Below are 23,853 nucleotides of genomic sequence, written 5' to 3'. Positions count from 1 at the left end.
GCTGTATTGCAATTAGACAGCCACTGCATGCTAGTTAGCAGTGACGGTGACGACACATACCCTACACTTAAGGAAATGGAGAGCAGAAAGGCAGAATGATTTGAATTTGCAGCATAAACAGGCCAATGTGAATAATCTGTAAATCCCCACATAAAACCAATCATGTAGTAATATCATGCACGATGAAGCATTAGGAGCCTAATTCAGATCAGGATTTATTCAGAAAAAAAAAGACATAGTCTTCAAATTAATGGACTAATTAGGTGTTGACAGACACACACACAAACACACCCCTCCAATAGGGTGATGATGGAATCCATTTGAAATTCTCAGGGAAGTGTTCCTGCTTTAAGCCAAAACTGATAGGACAGTGGTGATTCTCTCTCACTTTCTCATCCTTGCCTCCTACCCTCTTCTAGAGAGCTGTAGAGGAAGTCAAGGTCATGTCCCGGTCATTAGGGGAGTTAGAGGACATCTGGAGGAGGCTCCAATTAGGCGCAAACCATGACGTCAGCCTGTTTGGGATGGGAACAGTGCGGTGATAGAGAGGAGGCAGGAGCAGTGCTGTGGTAAAGAGGGGAAGGAAGAGGAGGCAGGAGCAGTGCTGTGGTAGAGAAGGGAAGTAGAGGAGGCAGGAGCAGTGCTGTGGTAGAGAGGGGAAGGAAGAGGAGGCAGCAGTAGTGCTGTGGTAGAGAGGGGAAGGAAGAGGAGGCAGGAGCAGTGCTGTGGTAGAGAGGGGAAGGAAGAGGAGGCAGGAGCAGTGCTGTGGTAGAGAGGGGGAGGAAGAGGAGGCAGGAGCAGTGCTGTGGTAGAGAGGGGAAGGAAAAGGAGGCAGGAGCAATGCTGTGGTAGAGAGGGGAAGGAAGAGGAGGCAGGAGCAGTGCTGTGGTAGAGAGGGGAAGGAAGAGGAGGCAGGAGCAGTGATGTGGTAGAGAGGGGAAGGAAGAGGAGGCAGGAGCAGTGCTCTGGTAGAGAGGGGAAGGAAGAGGAGGCAGGAGCAGTGCTGTGGTAGAGAGGGGAAGGAAGAGGAGGCAGGAGCAGTGATGTGGTAGAGAGGGGAAGGAAGAGGAGGCAGGAGCAGTGCTCTGGTAGAGAGGGGAAGGAAGAGGAGGCAGGAGCAGTGCTGTGGTAGAGAGGGGAAGGAAGAGGAGGCAGGAGCAGTGCTGTGGTAGAGAGGGGAAGGAAGAGGAGGCAGGAGCAGTGGAGCATGGCTACAGGATTTAGATCATTGAGATTTGCTTCATCTGCAATGTGAGGGACAACAGGGCTTAATTAGCTGCAGACAGGCTTAGCTGGAGAACAAACCCAAATCTCTGGGTCTCCACAGATAGGACAGTTAGCCATTATCATAGCTAATAAGAGACTTCATAGGGACACATAATTGCAGGTGTCAGTTCTATAGGGAAGATAAGAGTGAGGAACAAGGTGTAGATGCTCCATCTCTCACTCTCACACTGGAATGATTTGTGCAGGACCTGGGTTACATAGGTTAGGTCAAGGTCAATGCCCAACAGTAGCCTATAACCTTAATGTGTTTACAATATTGCTCTTCATCCTTCCATTTTAACTGCTGCCATTTCCCAGCATCTCCCAAATAACTGAATTGACTGGGTTGATGTGTGCGTGCATTCATTCATTCATTACCGTACATTCTTGCTTTGCAGGCTGCCAAATTCAGAATGATCGCAGCCCTTCTAAATTATTGAAAAAGCCTAAACACCTCTTATGAGCTACAGAAATGGCTATTAACCTTGGCGAAATGATATTCAAATCCAGTTATAGCTAACTGTACTGTATCCCTCGCTGGGAGGAAATGTAAATGTGTTCTTGCTGTAGACAGATGGGGAAGCCGCCTGGCGTTTGAAGTTCCAGCAACCAGTCGTCGCAGTCCCCACCCCCCCACTAAAATATTCAGGACGGTCTCTCATTGAGCTCCTTTCTCCCTGCCGTTTCCTACTCAAACTGACGCTGGGTTGCAGCACTATGGGGCCAGAGAGCTGTGACACCTTAAAGAACGTGGCAAATGTTTACAAATTCAGCACGGTGAGGCGACAGTGAAAAACAGCTGGAGGATTATCTCACTGTGCAGACAAGAATTCAGGAGATTTGATTCATGGCAAAAAAACAACCTACCCCTCCCTCTCCCTCATACACCATCCATCTGAAATATTGCGATTTCTTGCGCATTGTTATTGACAAATCATCTTAAATGTAATTCCCTATGGAGCGGACAACTGTCATAGCCAATGAGACTCCATTGTGACACTACCTGCCAGTCAGTCAGTCATCCTGCACGGGCTCTGATACTGTGCCACAGACAACAGCATCCTGGATTGTTACTTTTATCCCTTCGGCAGTAAAAGAGAGCGAGAGAGGGTGTCAAAACCAGGTGCTGTAGCCAGAAAACTTAGATTAGAAGTTCTGCATGAGTTGACCACTGGGGGAGAGAAGTGGTGCTGAAGTCAATGTGTTCCGTCACAGACTAAAACAATCAATTGTTTGGAACGCTGGCAGATGTCCAGGCTCCTGCAGATTGCACGTAGATGAGGTCTGAACTAGAGGTCGACCGATTATGATTTTTCAACGCCGATACCGATGATTGGAGGACCAAAAAAAGTTGATACCGATTAAATCGGCCGATTCTTTTCATTTTTTTGTAATAATGAAAATTACAACAATACTGAATGAACCCTTATTTTAACTTAATATAATAAATACATCAATATAAATCCATTTAGCCTCAAATAAATAATGAAACATGTTCAATTTGGTTCAAATAAAGCAAAAACAAAGTGTTGGAGAAGAAAGTAAAAGTGCAATATGTGCCGTGTAAAAAAGCTAACATTTAAGTTCCTTGCTCAGAACATGAGAACATATGAAAGCTGGTGGTTCCTTTTAACTTGAGTCTTCAATATTCCCAGGTAAGAGGTTTTAGGTTGTAGTTAATGTAGTATTTATAGGACTATTTCTCTCTATATCATATACCTTTGACTATTGGATGTTCTTATAAGCACTTTAGTATTGCCAGTGTAACAGTATAGCTTCCGTCCCTCTCCTCACCCCTACCTGGACTCGAACCGGGAACACATCGACAACAGCCACCCTCGAAGCATCGTTACCCATCGCTCCACAAAATCCGCGGCCCTTCCAAGGGGAGCAACTACTCCAAGTCTCAGACCGAGTGACGTTTGAAACGCTATTAGCGCGCACCCAGCTAGCCATTTCACATCGGTTACACCAGCCTAATCTCGGGAGTTGATAGGCTTGAAGTCATAAACAGCTCAATGCTTGAAGCACAGGGAAGAGCTGCTGGCAAAACGCACGAACATGGTATTTGAATGAATGCTGACGAGCCTGCTGCTGCCTACCACCGCTCAGTCAGACTGCTCTATCAAATATCAAATCATAAACTTAATTATAACATAATAACACACAGAAATATGAGCCTTTGGTCATTAATATGGTCGAATCCGGAAACTATCATTTCGAAAAGAAAACGTTTATTATTTCAGTGAAATACGGAACCGTTCAGTATTTTATTTAAAGGGTGGCATCCCTCAGTCTAAATATTGCTGTTACATTGTACAACTTTCAATGTTATGTCATAATTACGTAATATTCTGGCAAATTAGTTCACAACGAGCCAGGCGGCCCAAACTGTTGCATATATCCTGACTCTGCGTGCAATGAACGCAAGAGAAGTGACAATTTCACCTGGTTAATATTGCCTGCTAACCTGGATTTCTTTTAGCTAAATGTGCAGGTTTAAAAATATATACTTCTGTGTATTGATTTTTAAAAAGGCATTGGTTCTTATGGTTAGGTACAGTCGTGCAACGATTGTGCTTTTTTCGCAAATGCGCTTTTGGTAAATCAACCCCCTACGTTGCATCGATCATATGCAACGCAGGACACGCTAGATAAACTAGTAATATCAACCATGTGTAGTTAACTAGTGATTAAGATTGATTGATTGTTTTTTATAAGATAAGGCTCTTCGTGGAGTGCAATGAGAGGCAGATGGTTGGTGCGTTGGACTAGTTAACCATAAGGTTGCAAGATTGAATCCCCGAGCTGACAAGGTAAAAATCTGTCGTTCTGCCCCTGAACAAGGGAGTTAACCCACCGTTCCTAGGCCGTCATTGAAAATAAGAATGTGTTCTTAACTGACTTGCCTAGTTACTTAAAGGTGTGTAAAAAATAAAATAAAATACATTTTAAAAAATTTAAAAAAGAAAAAAAAAATCGGCCAAATCGGTGTCCAGAAATACCTATTTTCGATTGTTATGAAAACTTGAAATCTGCCCTAATTCCAATTAATCGGTCGACCTCTAGTCTGAACACAAGGAGAGGCTGGGGGCGATTTAACCCCTGAAGCAGAGGGACATTTTTAACATCTCCAGATTGTATTCTAGGCCAGATGGGTGAAAATGGCTGAGCTCTGCTTCATCAAGAGTTAGGCATGGTGGTGTTGTCAATAACACCAGGGTAACAGAAAATACCACAATAGATCTGCCAAGAGATCATCTATCTAATGATATGCAATCGAAAAGGTTAAACAAACCATACAACTATGCACAAAGACGCCTTAACAATTTCCATAGAAAATTGTACAAAAACACATTTACATTACAGATGCAAAGTTTGGAAACAGAGTGACAGTGCCAACGATCATTCTGTTACAAACTTTGCATGTGCACCGTTTTTCAAGTATGCCTAAATGTGTTTGTAAAATGTTGTGGAAATTGGTAAATGTAGTCCTTGTGCATAGAGTTGTATGGTTTGTTTAACTTTGCAATCATTGGTTTTAGTTTGACATACATTTTCAAATGTCTCAGCATCACAATACCTAATTTATCACACACACACCATCCAAACTAAGGTTGCTTGCATCATCTTCAAAATGTTTGACTTAAGAAAATATAAAGATGTGCAATGTAAGACAACTTGACAGTGTGTGCCTTCTCATTATCCCAAGCCTTCTTCCTGATAGAAAAAACTAGTCCCTAGCTACTAAAGCTAGGCTATGTCTCATTATGCAGTACCAACGAGATGAAAATATATGCTTACTTAGCACTATACACAGAATACCAAACTAGATTTTCAAGCAGCAAGTACCCATGTTGGTGGTCTGTCTACTGCGCTTGCTAGGAGAGTACTGTTAGTGTTAGCCTAGTTGTGGGATGGTAAGTGATTCAGTAACGGTGTTTGGGGCTTCAGACAGATGCTAGCCTATACTGTGGGTAAAAGTAGGTATTAGGTCAACTGTGCCCCCCTTATATCTCACCTGTAGATAAAGGGCAATAACGCTAATGACAATGATCATAACAGCAATGATGCTTTAGCAATAAACTCTGATAGCTAATTGACTCCATCATTTAGTAAGGTTAATTAGGCTGGGCTACTTGAAAAACACATACACAGCTATTTCAGGTCAATTAATATTAGAAGAGAGAAGAATTAGACTGCAGAACTAGGCCTATATTGAGCTACATCAATATAGCCTTCTGTATCTATCAATAGGAGATAGCAGTGACCAGGGGGAATAGTCCTATGACGCACTCAGCCACCTTCAAACTGTGGCCACAAATAGCCCATCCTCCTTTCAAAAACATATTCCTCACAACTTCATAACACTGCTGGAATAATTGTGTGAATCTATATTAGTGAGGTCTGGATATAGTAAACAAAGATATCAAGCCTCATCCACTCCCAAGTTATGCCTTATCCTCAAGTGTCACTGACAAACTGCGATAACTCTGAAAACATATGTGATGATGCACAAAGTGCAAAAGCACAAGAGAAGAAGTCAACATAGGAGACTCCAAAAGTCCAAACTAGCCTAGGCTAAAAGAGGCACCAACAATCTATCAATCTATGCTAGTTTGAGTACATATGATGCAACTTGTTTCAATCTGGTTGCCCTTAGTGTGCTGATTGACATGCTGTTCTGCAGTCCCATGGCCTAACACGTTACTATTTTGTATTCTTAGAAAACGTATCCACCAAATGTAAAAATATTCTGATTCATCTAACAAAGTGTATTATAAACTAGTGACCTGACTGAAGTTGCAACTGGGAAAGAAAAATCTATTTCGCAACAATCAGTCAAACAGGGACACTTTATCTACATACATTCTGTTTAAAGTACAAATAGGAAACAACCTTTGCACCATTACCCCATCTTGAAAGCTGACATTACTATTAACCGCTATAGAAGCATTTAAGTCAATTGGGGTCAAAGGTAGAATAGTGAGTTTCCCAGGGAAAAACAAAGGTCAATCAATATCACATAACAGTTTAATTCATTTGAGGCACCTCGATTTAATTATTTTTAGTTGGTCAACCTTGCAAATAAAATGCTGTCTGCCACACAAATAACCTCATTATTCAGGCAGTTCTATACTATTGTCAATTAAACTTGATACTCAAATCACTATGTGCAGTACAACAATGGCTAGAATGCATGCATGATGCTCGTGACTAAAGTCTACTGACAGAACTCTAGTGTTCTAACAACAATTCTCTTCCATGGAAATATGTTTCATTTTAAGATATTTCATTTCAATTGCATCGATGGTTAGGTAATAATGGACTGTTACAACAGCTAGCTGTTTCTCAATTTTGATCCGTGAGTTCTAGCTATAGCAGCGAGTTTGGTGAGTTGTCAGTGACAGTAAAAGCGTAATGAAAAGCCTATTGTCAACATTTTAAATGATGTCAGTACCTTGAATTTGTCAAGAAATAAGTACTTAGCACTTGCTCCGTGTAAACCTCTTGCTACAGCCTGTGATGCCATGGATGCCGCCATGTTGACGGGGAAAGAGAAAGACCGCGTGCGAGGCAATCTGACCGCTGATAGGAAGGCTGGCGGAAGTGGGCGTTACAATAAAACCACATTTTCGCCACGACAATCTGCCTGACTTGCCAATGTATTATGCCTCTGTACCAGTCGTTAAACAGAAATGTAACATTTCAACGATAAAATATATGAAAAAAGTGCATATTAGGCAATTGACAATATGAATATTTAGATATGCAAAATCAAATGTTATTGGTCACATACAATGGTTAGCAGATGTTATTGCGAGTGTAGCGAAATGATTGTGCTTCTAGTTGCAGCAATATCAACAAGTAATCTAACAATTCCACAACAACTACCTAATACACACAAATGTAAGTAAAGGGATAGAATAACAATATGTACACAAAAATATATGGATGAGCAATGACCGAGCAGCATAGGCAAGATGCAATAGATGGTATAAGATGCAGTATATGCATATGGGATGAGTAATGCAAGTTATGTCAGCATCATTATTAAAGTGGCATTAATAAAGTCACTAGGGATCTATTTGTTAGAGTGGCCAATGATTTCAAGGTCTGTATGCAGGCAGTAGCCTCTCTGTGTTAGTGATGGCTATTTAACAGTCTGATGGCCTTGAGATTGAAAAATAGCTTCAGTCTCTCAGTCCCAGCTTTGATGCACCTGTACTGACCTCGCCTTCTGGATGGTTGCAGCGTGAACAGGCAGTGGCTCGGGTGGTTCTTGTCCTTGATGTTCTTTTTGGCCTTCCTGTGACATCAGGTGCTGTCGGTGTAATGGAGGGCAGGTAGTTTGCCCCCGGTGATGCGTTGTGCAGACCACATCTTCCTCTGGGGAGCCTTGCGGTTGTGAGCGGTGCAGTTGCCGTACCAGGTGGTGATACAGCATGATAGGATGCTCTCGATTGTGCATATGTAAAAGTTTTAGGTGACAAGCCAAATTTATTCAGCCTCCTGAGGTTGATGAGGCGCTGTTGAGCCTTCTTCACCACACTATCTGTTTGAGTGGCACATTTCAGTTTGTCCGTGATGTGTACGCCGAGGAACTTAAAGCTTTCCACCTTCTCCACTGCTTTCCCGTCGATGTGGATAGGGGGGTGTTCCCTCTGCTGTTTCCTGAAGTCTACGATCATCTCCTTTGTTTTGTTGATGTTGAGTGAGAGGTTGTTTTCCTGACGCCACACTCCGAGTGCCCTCACTCCCTATAGGCTGTCTTGTTGTTGTTGGTGATCAGGCCTAAACTTGTTGATTGAGTTGGAGGTGTGCATGGCCACGCAGTTGTGGGGCCCCAGTGTTGTCTCTCAAAGCACTTTATGATGACAGAAGTGAGCGCTATAGGGCGATGGTCATTCAGTTCAGTTCCCTTTGCCTTCTTGGGTACAGGAACATAGGTGGCCATCTTGAAGCATGTGGGGACAGCAGACTGGGATAGGGAGAGATGGCAGTGCGTCGGTGGCACTGTATTATCGTCAAAGCGGGCAACGAAGGTGTTTAGTTTGTCTGGAATCAAGACGTCAGTGTCCGTTACATGGCTGATTTTCTTTATGTAGTCCGTGATTGTCCCCCTTTAACTAAGTAAGACACCCTGTGTTGTTACCATTTTGTTTGTACAGCTTGCTAGACCCATTGTGTCAAGTTACTCCGTTTCACACTGACCTTGTGCAATGCCATAAGAATCATCAGATCTTTCTCCCTCTCTGTCACGGATGCAGTCAAATGCCAGACTTTTCTCCATCTCCTTCTCATACTCTGCTTCCACCGGACATTCCACTGATTTCAAAACTCTGTCAACTTATATCGTGACAGCAACACTGTTGATCACCGTTTTTTCCCCATCACTGTCATCAGAAGACTCGACAATGTCTGGTTCAATGAAACTGTTATTACCTAAGTCAGATATTTCCTCAATGTCTGATTCATTTTTAGAGTCACGATCGTCCTCCAGAAGTAGTCCATCAGAACTTTTTCCCACTAACCATTGTCGATAGCGCCTGCTAAATTCAGGGCAGCAATGTTGTTGAGAGCAGTAGCAACACTTTTACGGTTCTCGATGGCAACTGTATCTTTCATAAAATCCACGGTAGAAAGGATTATTCACACATACTGAGCAGCTCATGTTATAGAAGCGTAATACATTATCTCAGCCAATCATGGATTGCGGGAAGGTCCCTCACTTTTTCCGTGGCTAAACCAACTAGGCTCGTAATTTAACACTTTTATTCATATTTACAAATGACATACAAGTTTGTTATTAAGAAACATGAAAGTTCACATGTTCCAGAAGGTATTTCCACCAAAAAACGCATTATAATAAATAAATAAAAAATATGTTCAAATGCCTCTCCTGTGAAGTAGTGACGTGCGACATATGCCTAGCTTCCTGAAACTAGTCACCTTCAGAGTACAATCCAGACAGAACTTTTAATTTGTTAAAAGAGATCTATCATCTGCAGGTGCCATGCCATATCAGTCAAATAATGTATGTGCAAACAGTTCTCTCTCACTGAAACCTTCTTTTACACATATTACTGGACCGTAAATTACAGGGGCAGAAAGATAAGTGAAGTTAATGGAGAACATGCACATTGTCAAAGGTGTATCTTCAGCCTGGTATCATTGACTAGACGTAACATAGTAAATGTAAATCCGTCACACTCAAATTAGTATGATATGTTACTTTTGGTATGGCTAAATAAAACAGTAGGTTACTGAAGCAATAACAAAAGGAAGGAGGTTGGTCAGGCATATAATGCAAATGTCTAACAACCCAAAGGTTGCTTGTTCGAATCACATCACAAACAACTTGAGCATTTTATCAAATTAGCAACATAGCAACTATTTACTACTTTCTAGCTACTTTGCAACTTCTTAGCATGTTAGCGAACTCTTCCCCTAACCTTAACCTTAACCCTATCCTTAACCATAACCCTAATCTTAACCCTAACCTTAACCTCTAACCCCAACCCCTAGCCTAGATAATGTTAGCCACCTAGCTAACTTTAGCCACAAGAACATGGAATTTGTAACATATCATACGAATTGTAATTTATAACATATCAGATCAAATGGATCCACAAATTAATGCATACCATATTAAATGTAACATACCATGCCAAATGGAAGGAGACAGATTTACCTTTACTATGTTACTTCTACCCCTGTGCCCAGATTGGTATCTCATCTGTTTTGAGCCTCCAGCTCATTTCGCTTTAATGACCTTGTGTATTCAGTGCTGCACTAGGCTGCCACTCTCCTCAGTAGACAAGGATTGTGTGAGCTCGACTGAATAGCTAAATAACCCACTCACCCAGTCCTCCAGAGCACTCATTACCCTGACATCTTTAAAGGGCAGAGAGGGCAAAGTGATCATAAAGAGCAGTGATTATGACAGAGAGTGAGAGAGACACACGCTTAGAAATGATCAGTGTCAGCAGCAGACGAGGGAGGGCGAGACAGAGGGGAGGAGAAGGTGATGAAGCACCTCTCGAAAAAAAGATGAGTGTGTTTTCTCCAGCCCTGTTTCGGTCAAATAAACAAAGCTGTTCGGCTGTGAAAATGAATTCCACTTTTGACATGTACAAATGTGGGAAATGTTATAATGGCAAATGAGGTGAATTTTCTTCCTGTTTATTCTATTCTTTGCTTTGACAACCAACCTCTCTTGTTTGGGTAGAGCTTTCAATAGTCAGTGATCCATATTCTGTAAAGTAAAATATTCTCTGGGAGTTCTGGCCTTCCACTAATTTATAACCAAGGCAAGAGCAAAAATGAAGTAAAGATGCTGGCTCTGCACAATATTTGATTCTGTCAACAAATTGTGCCTAATGTATGCAAATGCCTGTGCCATAGTATCAATGCATTGTTGTCATGAAATTGGAATCTTCAACTCAGTAGGCTATCAAATTTTAACAACAGAACAAATCAACCAGAGTGATCAACAGGCTTTATGGTTTTCCTTTTCATCCAGATGGACATGCCTTTCAGAATACCAACGTGTCTGACTCATGCAATTACATTTTTTTTTATTTAAGATGATGTTCTCTCTGTCACAGAACAACGAAATGTGTATTTTGTCCCTGGCGGGAAAGAAACGTGGCTTGTTGTATTCCTGATTTACAATTTGTTTATACTTTGGAATTAGTATAGGTGCCAAATCTGTTACTGGTTATCATAATTCGTAGCAGAGTGTCACTCTTTCCATAACACACATTCCAATTTGAGGCTGCATGCCACACAGGCTTCTTGCCTTCATCTCAACACCCCATGACAGGTCCCTCATTGTTCCTGGGGTGTAAAAAGAGAACATTCAGACATTTACAATGTAACATGTCAATGTGATAGCTTCCTCAATGTCATTCCATAGTGTTTTTATTCCAACATAAAAAACATCATACACTCTCTGATGGTTATGAAAGTTATACTTACCTTGGAGAGATGAGATGGTACAGGTATGGTGTGGTATTTGCATTGAGATGATGTGCAGATGTGCAGAACTTGGCATCAAAGGAAGAATGGACGAAGGGGCACATTGACACATTGACTCAGTACCGGTACCCACTGAATATAGCCCTGCTATTGTTATTTACTGCTGCTCTTATTTGTTATTCTTATCTCTTACATTTTTTTTGGTATTTTCTTAAAACTCCATTGTTGGTTAAGGGCTTGTAAGTAAGCATTTTACTGTAAGGTCTACACCTGTTGTATTCGGTGCATGTGACTAATAAAAATGTGATTTGATTTGAAAGGAAAGAAGGATAGAATAGATGGACAGGGGAAGTAAAGGAACTTGTGGGCTTAGAACAATAGGACACAATCTCTCAAATCAAATGCAGTGATTTCATTCACAATGTAGATAATGATGTGAGTTCCAGACATACATCTTTAATTAGTCAGGGAAGGATACATTGTCTCTAGCTTTATAGTAATTAGAAACGGCACTGAAACTTCTATGCAGCTCCTGTTTATGTCCAACCTCATTAACATCTCTGGTCTCTTCTACAACCACGTTCAGCGCTACTCTAAGAGGGAGATAATGATGTCGCACATCTGATCTTCCTCGCTCCCACCACTATTCCCATAAGAGAGTCCAGGGAGGCACCGCAAGTGTTTTGTGGTTTTCCTCCCATAATACAAAGCCAATTTCCACTCAGCAGGCCATAGGCACGAAGAGGAGAGCCACAGATCCCAGAAGGCTGTGTGGTCTGCTCACCCTTCCCTCACACTTATGGAACAGCAGGGCTTCACTACCAACCCACAGGGCTCACTGCATGAGACTGAGAACTCAGGGCCTGCCCAGTGGAATCTGGTCTCCATTACCTCTCTCTGTCTTCCTGTCTCTGTTTCTGTCTGTCTGTCTCTCTGTCTCTCTCTTTCTTTTTCTCCTCACTCTGATCAGTCTGTTAACCCCATTTTTCGCCAGCGAGTTTGAACCCTGAGTTCTGTGCGGTGCTAATGATGAACGTCCCGGGGCCCTCTTCATAAGTCAATGAGACATTGACAGCTAGGCGGTGCCGTCTCATTAAATGGGCTGCTTGGTGTGGCGTATCACTGACTAGAAAAGAGAGAGGGCCAACCGAATAATCCTCCTTCCATCCCTCTCCTCACAGGCTGATTCTCAGCCTGAACAGCCTTGGGCCCTATGGGTATCCCTGAAAAAGCTTTTCCATCCTGAGAGAGAGGATCTTAAGTCTTTGCGTCTTCTTTTTAGATTCCCCCTGCTCACACTAAAGGCCCCAGCCACTCTCCTCTGGCTCCATGCAAATAGGCTCATTTCAGTTCATTAACTCCCCACTCCTATGCCTGCACTCTGTCTCCCTGTCTGAAAAAGAAAGACATTGTGAGGCACACTCTCAATGATTTGGATGTGCAATAGTGCCTCTTTGAATGCAGTATATGATACACTCAGGGACAGAGTTTCAAAATGGCTGCCGGTCTTGTTACTGTGCTGTTATCCCTGTCAAAGCTCCGCTTTCACACTCAGTTTTATCGTATGTTTGCTCACAGCTTTATGTAGCATTAGGCAGCCACAGGAAGTCCTTGTTTTCTATCCCCAGAATAACAAATGAGACAGAGAGATGGGGAATTAATGCACTTAACTGCTGAGTCAACGGGCAGGGAATCTAGGAGCTTAGCCACAGAGAACGTAAACCTGCTGCCTGAAGAGGAAATTAAAATGGGAGAAAGATACCATTATGACCCATGATGGAGATCAGAATGCATGGTCATTCTGTGCTCAGCACATCTTTTCATATGATAGAATGCAAAAATAATTAATCATCTTTTATTGTCCCACTCTAAGTGCCCCCAGTGTCAAATCAATGTTTATGTATGAGTCTAAGTCCTCCTCCCCAGCTCTCCATATGTAACTCCAATAATATGGCAATAGTCATAAATACAGTCATATTAAAACTGTCTAGATTTACCATTTTATTTTCCTGGATGTACAAATGACTTTCTGTTTGTTTGCTTTGGATCAACAGTACCAGTCAAAGTTTAGACACGATCATGTTTCAGGTAAGACCCAAATGCAGACTGTGTTGAAGTAACAATGTTGATTACAGCAACAGGGGCAGGCAAACGACAGGTCAAGGCAGGCATGGGACGATAATCCAGAGTGGTGGGGCAAAGGTACAGGATGGCAGGCAGGTAGTAACCAAGAAAGTGTTAAACAGATCAAAATATATTTTATATTGGAGATTCTTCAAAGTAGTTACCCTTTGCCTTGATGAAACTTTGCACACTCTTGGCATTCTCTCAACCAGCTTCACCTGGAATGCAGTCCTGAAGTTGTTCCCACATATGCGGAGCACTTTTTGGCTGCTTTTCATTCACTCTGCGGTCCATCTCATCCCAAACCATCTCAATTGGGTTGAGGTCAGGTGATTGTTGAGGCAAGGTCATCTGATACATCACTCCCCTTCTTGGTCAGATAACCCTTACACAGCCTGGAGGTGTGTTGGGTCATCAAACTCAAACCAGATGGGATGGTGTATTGCTGCAGAATGCTGTGGTATCCATGCTAATTAAGTGTGCCTTGAATTCTAAATAAATCACTGACATTGTCATCAGCAAAGCACCCCCTTCGCTATCATTCTACAATGTAGAAAGTTGTACAAATATAGAAAAACCCTTGAAGGAGTAGTGTTCCCAAACTTTTGACTGGTACTGTATGGTGTGATGTAAAAAGCAATTATGTGCCTACATGTTGTATTTGCAGTGAACATGTACAATATATAACATTTAGCAGACACCTTTATCTTTTATGACCTACAGTCATGTCTGCAAACTTGTTTTATACATAGGTGGCCACGGAAATTGAATCCACCATCCTGGCATGGCAGGAGCCATGCTCTATCAATTGCGCTAAAGAGGTTTGAGTCAGTACAAAAACTCTACACAACCTGCACATCCTTCCCAGAGCCTGAAATCAGAGACAACTATCCACTCAGCTGGAGACATTCATTTTATTAGAGGAATAACATGAAGAAGGGTCTGTATGGGGAATTGTTGAAGATTTATCTTGATTAAATAATTATCACAGCTAAAATGTAAAACATTTTAAGTTTGCTGGTAAGAGAATGTGTTTAAACATCTGTAGGTATTTTCAGAATCTATATAATTTGCAACATTACACAAGCCTTTGGCTGACAACATGTTTTGAAATAGTGGTATCTAACACATGGGAATGTTCAATCTGTTAATGTGGCTTGCTTTACTTACTCAAACAAACACATTAAACAAACGTTACAAAAAATCACTACGATAAAAATGTTACATCTGATTTTCTGCCTTAAAAGCGGCCCCTGTTTTATTTCAGTCTTGAATATCACACACGGCATACCTCACTGCACTGTCTGGGGAGCTGGAATCTCATAACCAATACCAAACACAGCACCTGCTGTATGCATCGACTGCCAGGCCAGACCAGCAGAGACTGGAAAGGGCTTAGATGTGCATATGAGAGAGTCAGAAAGCCAAATTCTTCTCAAGCTCCTCACTGCATGCTGTGCCACCTTCATCTCCAAAGGAAGACTGGGTCATACTTAAAACTCTTAGCTGCTCCTCTTCTCCTTTTCATTCCCTTACAAACCTCTGCCACATCAGCTCCAGTTCTGCCTGTGACCTCAGAGAAGAAGCTGGGTTTCTCTTATCCCCCTCTCTCTGGGGGAATAGCACTGAGGATGAGGAGCTGGGAGGGAGGAGAGAGAGATATTGGAGTTGGGCCACTGTGCTGAATACATAAATAGTCAACATGATAGAGGCACATAAAACTCCAGGCACAAGCTTGAGGTTGATTATCATTTAAGTCCATGTAGTCCCGGGACACCCTTGAAAAATGCATGGGACATGTGCGTTCCGTGGGATCTGAAGAAATGTCAATAAAGTTATCAAAGCAATCAGGGCAGTGGTGAGGGGGATATTGGTGTGATAAATCATGCCGTGCCTACAGAGATCACAGTGAGGAGTGAGGACACATGGGGTCACATGATACTTAGTGCTGTGATCCTGTATACTCTGGGGAAACAGGGAAAACACCCTTGATTCAGTGTCAGTTTTGAAGTGTGACTCTTGATGCAAAGTCATTTGTGACACAGATACAGTTGAAGTTGGAAGTTTACATACACCTTAGTCAAATACATTTGAGCTCAGTTTTTTTTTACAATTCCTGACATTTAATCCTAGTAAAAATTCCCTGTCTTTGGTCAGCTAGGATCACCAATTTATTTTAAGAATGTGAAATGTCAGAATAATAGTAGAGTGAATGATTTATTTCAGCTTTTATTTCTTTCATCACATTCCTAGTGGGTCAGAAGTTTACATATACTAATTCGAATTTGGTAGCTATGCCTTTAAATTGCTTAACTTGGGTCAAACGTTTCGGGAAGCCTTCCACGAGCTTCCCACAATAAGTTGGGTGAATTCCGGCCCATTCCTCCTGACAAAGCTGATGTAACTGAGTCAGGTTTGTAGGCCTCCTTGCTCGCACACGCCTATTCAGTTCTATGGGATTGAGGTCAGGGCTTTGTGATGGCCACTCCAATACCTTGACTTTGTTGTCCTTAAGCCATTTTGCCACAACTTTGGAAGTGTGATTGGGGTCATTGTCCATTTGGAAGATCCATTTGCGACCAAGCTTTAACTTTAACTTTAACTGATGTCTTGAGATGTTGTTTCAATATATCCACATAATTGTCCATCCTCATGATGCCATCTATTTTGTGAAGTGCACCAGTCCCTCCTGCAGCAAAGCACCCCCACAACATGATGCTGCCACCCCCGTGCTTCAGGGTTGGGATGGTGCTCTTCGGCTTGCAAGCCTCCCCCTTTTCCTCCAAACATAACAATGGTCATTATGGCCAAACAGTTCTATTTTTGTTTCATCAGACCAGAGGACATTTCTCCAAAAAGTACCATCTTTGTCCACATGTGCAGTTGCAAACTGTAGTCTGTTTTTTTTAATGGCGGTTTTGGAGCAGTGGCTTCTTCCTTGCTGAGTGACCTTTCAGGTTATGTCGATATAGGACTCGTTTTACTGTGGATATAGATACTTTTGTACCTGTTTCCTCCAGCATCTTCACAAGGTTCTTTGCTGTTGTTCTGGGATTGATTTTTGCACCAAAGTACGTTACTCTGGGAGACAGAACGCGTCTCCTTCCTGAGTGGTATGACGGCTGCCTGGTCCCATGGTGTTTATACTTGCATACTATTGTTTGTACAGATGGACCTGGTACCTTCAGGCATTTGGAAATTTCTCCCAAGGATGAACCAGACATGTGGAGGTCTACAGGTTTTTTTTCTGAGGTCTTGGCTGATTTCTTTTGCTTTTCTCATGATGTCAAGCAAAGAGGCACTGAGTTTGAAGGTAGGCCTTGAAATACATCCACAGATAAAACTCCAATTGACTCAAATGATGTCAATTAGCTTATCGGAAGCTTCTAAAGCCATGGCATAATTGTCTGGAATTTTCCAAGCTGTTTAAAGGCACAGTCAACTTGGTGTATGTAAACTTCCGACTTCAACTGTACCTTTGTGAGGGATGTCACTGTGTTTTTTTCTCAGAATAGCTGCTTATGTACTCTGCTGCTGTCTCTCTCGAGGGATTGTTTGGCAAATACAACAGCTACTTCACAATCAGTGACATCAAAAGCATGGCCTGAATTAGACATGAATAGAAAAATCTTTCTGAGACATGTTTTTTAAAAACATTTATTATGTGTGACCACAGCAATGCTGATTCATTTTCATATGTAACCCAGTAGTGCTCTATGTCATATTGGTCATGTATTTACACAAGCAAGTCAATTAGTTATTCACTAATGTAGTGGGAACAAGAGAAAAAAAACACTTATGATTTACAGGCTTGTCATATTGTTGCTGTGTCTTGGCTAAAATTCAGTTTATGTCTTATCAACGGGTATAATTGCCCCAGACACACCTCAATCTTGTTAATTACCAACACGAGTAAAAAGTAACACACTGTATGTAGATGAATGCGGGTGAGAGAGAGATTTTGGAGGCCCATTAACCTTGTTTGCCAGTGTTCTGTGGAGGTATGTACCTCCTCCATTGAACCTCTCATCGCTTTGAGAATGTCAGGGGATCCACTACTAATTAACCTTGTGGGGACAACCTCTGTTTGAGGAGACTGGGGGGAGAATATTAAGGAGATGTTCAGAGGGCCATTAGCAACAAGATTAACACATCTAACTTTTAAGTGGCTTTTTGACACAAAACCAATATTTGTCTGAACTCCCAGTACTCCTCTGCATGGCCCGGCTGAATTCTAAGTGAAGCCTGTTTTCCCCCCTCTGAAACCTCGCATATCATACTGCTGTCATCTCTATTACTAGGATGTATGATCTTGGATATCTGTATTGAGTGTGTGCATTACAAAGCTATACACTGTAGGATGTTCATTGAGTACCTGTGGAAAAATGTAAGCCCTCTTTTATAGGAGAAGCTAGTTTAGAGCAGGGTGGATCAGGCTTACAGTCTCCTTTGCAGTCCACAGACGTAAAACACAAGCAATATTGGCAACTTTATTGTAAAATGATTGTCGTGCACTAGTGACTCATTGAGCAATTTTGGTGCAGTGAGGCAGGAGAATGAATACAATCCATTCACATCGCATCATAAGCTAAGGACCCTGGGACTAAACACCTCCCTCTGCAACTGGATCCTGGACTTCTTGACGAGCCGCCCCCAAATGGTAAAGGTAGGTAACGACACATCCGCCACGCTGATCCTAAAAACACCCCCAGGGTTGCGTGATCAGTTCCCTCCTGTACTTCCTGTTCACTCATGACTGCACGGCAAGACACGACTCCAACACCATCATTAAGTTTGCTGATGACACAACAGTGGTAAGACTGATCACCGACAACGACGATTCAGCCTATAGGGAGGAGGTCAGAGACCTGGCCGTGTGGTGCCAGGACAACAACCTCTCCCTCAACATGATTAAGACAAAGCAGGTTGAGAGCTTTAAGTTCCTTGGCATCCACATCACCAACAAACTAACATGGTCCAAGCACACCAAGACAGTCTTGAAGAGGGCACGACAAAAGCTATTCCCCCTCAGGAGACTGAAAAGATTTGGCATGTGTCCTCAGATCCTCAAAAGGTTCTACAACTGCACCAACCACTGCCTGGTTGCATCACTGCCTGGTATGGCAACTGCTCGGCTTTCAACCACAAGGCACTACAGAGGGTAGTGTGTGCGGCCCAGTACATCACTGGGGTGAAGCTTCCTGCCATCCAGGACCTCTATACCAGGCAGTGTCAGAGGACGGCCCTAAAAATTGTCAAAGACTCCAGCCACCCTAGTCATAGACTGTTCTCGCTGCTACCGCATGGCAAGCGGTAATTCAATGGCTCAGACACGAGACGTATGTGGCAGGGTCTACAGACAATCACGGATTACAAAGGGAAATCCAGCCATATTGCGGACACCTACGTCTTGCTCCCGGACAAGCTAAACACGTTCTCATCCGCCTCCTGGACTCCCTGATCACCCATGACTGCCTGGCCATGCACGCCTCCAAATGAATTATTACGTTTGCAGACGACACAACAGCAATAGGCCTGATTAGCAACAATGACGAGACAGATTAAAGGGAGGAGGTGAGGGCCCTGGTGGAGTGGTGCCAGGAAAATAACCTCTCTCTCAATGTCAACTAAATGAAGGAGCTGATCATGGACTTCGGAGACAGCAGAGGGAGCATGCCCTTATCCACATCGACAGGACCGCAGCGGAGAGTGTGAAAAGCTTCAAGTTCCTCAGTGTACACATCACTGATGATCTGAAATGGTCCACCCACACAAACAGTGTGGTGAAGAAGGCGCAACAGTGCCTCTTCAACCTCAGGAGGCTGAAGAAATCTGGCTTGGACCCTCAGAAATTTGGCTTAGACCATCACAAACTTTTACAGATGCACAATTGTGAGCATCCTGTCGGGCTGTATCACCGCCTGGTACGGCAACTGCAATGCCTGCAACCGCAGGGCTCTCCAGAGGGTGGTGCGGTCTGCCCAACACATCACCGGGGGCACACTGCCTGCCCTCCAGAACACCTACAGCACCCGATGTCACAGGAAGGCCAAAAAGATCATCAAGGACAACAACCACCCGAGCCACTGCCTGTTCACCCCGCTATCATCCAGAAGGCGATGTCAGTACAGGTGCATCAAAGCTGGGACCAAGAGCCTGAAAAACTGCTTCTATCTCAAGGCCATCACTTGCCAGCTACCACCCAATTACCTTCACGTTAGAGGCTGCTGCCCTATGTACATAGACATGGAATCACTGGTCACTTTAATAATGGAACCCTAGTCACTTTAATAAAGTTTACATTCTGCTTTACTCATGTCATATGTATTGTATGTACTGTCAAGGTAAAAAATATGTTGTTCTACTGAACATGGCAGTTAGCCCACTGTTCCCCGGTAGGCCATCATTGTAAAGAAGAATATGTTCTTAACTGACTTGCCTAGTTAAATAAAGGTTAAATAAAAATAAAATAAAATAATACTATATTCTACTTTATTTTAGTCAATGCCACTCCGACATTGCTCATCCTAATATTTATATATTTCTTAATTCCATTCTTTTACTTTTAGATTTGTGTGTATTGTTGTGAATTTTTAGATACTACTGCACTGTTGGAGTTAGGAACACAAGCATTTCGCTACCCGCAATAACATCTGCTAAATATGTGTATGTGACCAATAATGTTTTGTTTAATTTTATTTGAGATAATATTAAACAGATAGACAAACAAAGTACAAAGGTGAAATGTACCTCTTGTCTTATCTCGGATTCATGGTTGAATGTTCTGTTACCGTAATATGCGGAAATATGAAAACACATAATGTGCCTCTTGTTTTTTTATTTTCAATAGCTTATTTGGGCACGCTATTAGTTACCTCTCAGCAGGCTGTGGTTTAATAGCACCCCTATCGTTTTGCATGATTCTAACTTTATCTGAAAAACACACCTGGGCCCGTATCCACAAAGCGCTTCAGAGTAGGAGTGCTGACCTAGGATCATCATGAATAAGACTGTATGGACAGATCCTAGATCAGCACTCCTACTCTGAGATGCTTTGTGAATACGGGCCATGGTTGATATTTGTAACTTGACCCGTTCTTATCTTTACATCCCTTCATTGCATTTGATGGGGAGAAAGTTTCACACAGGCTACATGAGGAAATCCAAAGAAATCTGAATGAAATTTTCAAGGGTCACTTCCCTTTGACACTTCAAAAGAAAACGGCACAATAAGTCTGACTTCCTTTGTGACTCCCATCATAGTTTTTAATCTTCTATTGAGAGAAAGGACTATGTCATATCTCTGAGGTAAGTGGTTGTTAATCACACCACAATACAAAAAGTATGAAGGAATGATCACCTCATAACCCCTTATTGATTCGTATGTATCCATGTGTGTTATTGTGAGGTGTTGTGTATTCCTGTGCAGGGTGCCTGGGTGACATTGTGTGGAGGAGCAGAGTATGCTCAGAGACCTTCTGGGCCTCATACATAATGCTCTTTGTGTTCCCTGGAAAAGATGGTCGAGTGGAGGAGAGGGTGAGACCCTTCCAGAAACCCTCACTCTTCCTTCTTTGTTTATATCTGGAAACAGTCGACTTCATTGATGCAGCCTTTTTCAGTGTGGCAGAAGAACAAAGGAATACATGTATATCTTCCCCAGGGTGCCGTTCCTGCCCGTGTTCTCTCTCTATCTCCTCTCTCTGTCTGTCTGTCTCTCTCTCTCTCACTCTCTACTCACTCTTTCTGTCTCTCTCTCTCTCTCTCTCTCTCTCTCTCTCTCTCTCTCTCTGTCTCTCTCTCTCTCTCTCTCTCTCTCTCTCTCTCTCTCTCTCTCTCTCTCTCGCTCTCTTTGTCTGTCTGTCTGTCTGTCTGTCTGTCTGTCTGTCTGTCTGTCTGTCTGTCTGTCTGTCTGTCTGTCTGTCTGTCTGTCTGTTGTCTGTCTGTCTGCCTGCCTGCCTGTCCTGTCCTGTCTGTCTGTCTGTCTGTCTGTCTGTCTGTGTCTGTCTGTCTCTCTCTCTCTCTCTCTCTCTCTCTCGCTCTCGCTGTCTGTCTGTCTGTCTGTCTGTCTGTCTGTCTGTCTGTCTGTCTGTCTGTCTGTCTGTCTGTCTGTCTGTCTGTCTGTCTGTCTGTCTGTCTGTCGGTCGGTCTGTCTGTCTGTCTGTCAATTATGTGGTAAAATTAAACCAGTTAATCAATCTAGAGTGTCCAATTATTTATTTTCTGGTTTCTAGCAGTTAGTCACTGAACATGGTTGTATACAGACAGGGGTTTCTTGCATAAGGATATTATGACATTAGCATGCTATGCTTAGCAGTACATTTGGAATTTATTAGAAAGCCTTGGCTCCTATTAAAGGGTGTTAAAATATTCTTAAATATAATTCTGCTGTATTTCATTACAGAACGCCACATAGCCCATTAGCCTGGGTGCCTACATTTACAACACCATGAATTATGAATCACTTCCCTTTCATCACAGCTGGGGCCCACCTCTCCCTGATGGGCAAATGACATACAGGAAAACAAGAAACCACAACCAAAACATAGACGGACCATCAGAAAATGAAACCGGAATTGGACCACCTAAATGGAAGTATTCTCCAGATTAGGCTTCAGATATGAGGAGGTAGAAGACATTTAACCTACAGAGCAGCATAAGTACAGAAACAACCCTGCCAGGTCTAAAAGGTGCATAACCACAGCCTAATCAGAATCTAAAATCCGGGGCCTTCGTAACATAAGAGTTGGCCCACATAAGCAGGAACAACTCAACCAAGAGAGATTGTGGCCTACTTAAATTAAAAAATTAAAATCCCCAACATCCATAACAGCACAGGGTTACCAAAATGGAGGGATTCAAACTAAACTCTAATTTCACCAAGCTCTGGGAGTGCATTTGAAATGTTAAAGAAATGTTGAGGTAGGGGGATAATAGACAAGAGATGCCCCTCCGGTGCCCCTCTAGGTTTCCCCCAGGGCAGAGGGGCATTAAGGATAGAGATGCTCTCTTTTTACCCCCACCCACACCTCCTCAACCTTCCTCAAACCTCCTCAATCCCCCTCACCCCTCCTCAGCTGGTTCATAGTAGAGCAGTCCCTGCAAACTCTTAGAAAAAAGGGTTCCAAAAGGGTTATTTGTAAGTCAAATATTTTTGGAAGAAATGGCTCTTTGGTGATTCTTTTGAAGGCAAGAAGGGTTCTACATTATATTTCCCAGCATGCTCTATTGCAAGGATATTTTCAGAATAGTTTGTTTTACTGTAATATCTGTGGTTTTGCATGTACATTGATTGATGTATTAATTTTATGCTACACAAAGATAAATAACATACAGTTTTCTAAACTAATCCAATCTGTTAGTAATTGGATTTATTGCACCTGTTTCTGAGACGATGAATCCAGTTTAGATGATTGAAATAGTCTCAGTATTTAATCTTCCCTACGCTGGCAGTCATTCTGAATGCAGGTTGCTGGTGATTAACAATTCCACTTGTTGGATAACTCTGGCTGCATTCCAATAGGAATTACACATCACTTTGCAAGCCAGCATAATGTGATTTACAGGCCTATGTGGCCCTACAAAGGGTTCTACCCAGCACCAAAAAGGGTTACCCTATGGGGGTAAACCGAAGAACCCTGTATGCTTCTACTTAGCACCTTTATTTCTAAGAGTGCAGTGTTTTATAAGGTACTCTGGTATCCTGGTCATGCATTACTGTACAGTGTTTTATAATGTACTCGGGTATCCTGGTCATGCATTACTGTACAGTGTTTTATAATGTACTCGGGTATCCTGGTCATGCATTACTGTACAGTGTTTTATAATGTACTCGGGTATCCTGGTCATGCATTACTGTACAGTGTTTTATAATGTACTCTGGTATCCTGGTCATGCATTACTGTACAGTGTTTTATAATGTACTCTGGTATCCTGGTCATGCATTACTGTACAGTGTTTTATAATGTACTCTGGTATCCTGGTCATGCATTACTGTACAGTGTTTTATAATGTACTCTGGTATCCTGGTCATGCATTACTGTACAGTGTTTTATAATGTACTCTGGTATCCTGGTCATGCATTACTGTACAGTGTTTTATAATGTACTCGGGTATCCTGGTCATGCATTACTGTACAGTGTTTTATAATGTACTCTGGTATCCTGGTCATGCATTACTGTACAGTGTTTTATAATGTACTCTGGTATCCTGGTCATGCATTACTGTACAGTGTTTTATAATGTACTCTGGTATCCTGGTCATGCATTACTGTACATGAACACGCTTTAAGAGCATTCTCCCTGGAGATTAGTTCAACATAAATCCCAGGAGTTAGAGAGTAACGGGCCCCTGGCGCAATACAGAGACGATTATGAACTCAAATGTGCACTCTTTCCAATAAAAACATGAAATATGACCTGGCTTGGGGAGGAGAGCCATTAATAACAATTTCAAGAATAGGGGTACAGTTGGACGACA

At 42.4% G+C, this 23,853-nt stretch overlaps 1 protein-coding gene across 1 annotated transcript in view; it reads right to left on the bottom strand.

Annotated features, from left to right (window-relative positions):
• The window catches only part of suclg2 (succinate-CoA ligase GDP-forming subunit beta), a 131,686-nt gene extending 124,831 nt beyond the window's left edge, over window positions 1-6,855 (bottom strand). Inside the window, exon 1 of the mRNA XM_052526740.1 lies at window positions 6,728-6,855. Coding sequence (XP_052382700.1) covers window positions 6,728-6,811 — 84 coding nt within the window. The 5' untranslated portion in view covers window positions 6,812-6,855. The remainder of the gene's footprint in view (window positions 1-6,727) is intronic.
• Window positions 6,856-23,853: the final 16,998 nt, after the last annotated feature.

The sequence above is a fragment of the Oncorhynchus keta genome, chromosome 10, assembly GCF_023373465.1.
Source record: "Oncorhynchus keta strain PuntledgeMale-10-30-2019 chromosome 10, Oket_V2, whole genome shotgun sequence".
Lineage (NCBI taxonomy): Eukaryota > Metazoa > Chordata > Actinopteri > Salmoniformes > Salmonidae > Oncorhynchus > Oncorhynchus keta.
The sequence above is the reverse complement of the archived record's forward strand: the minus strand, read 5'-3'. Positions and strand labels throughout refer to the sequence as shown.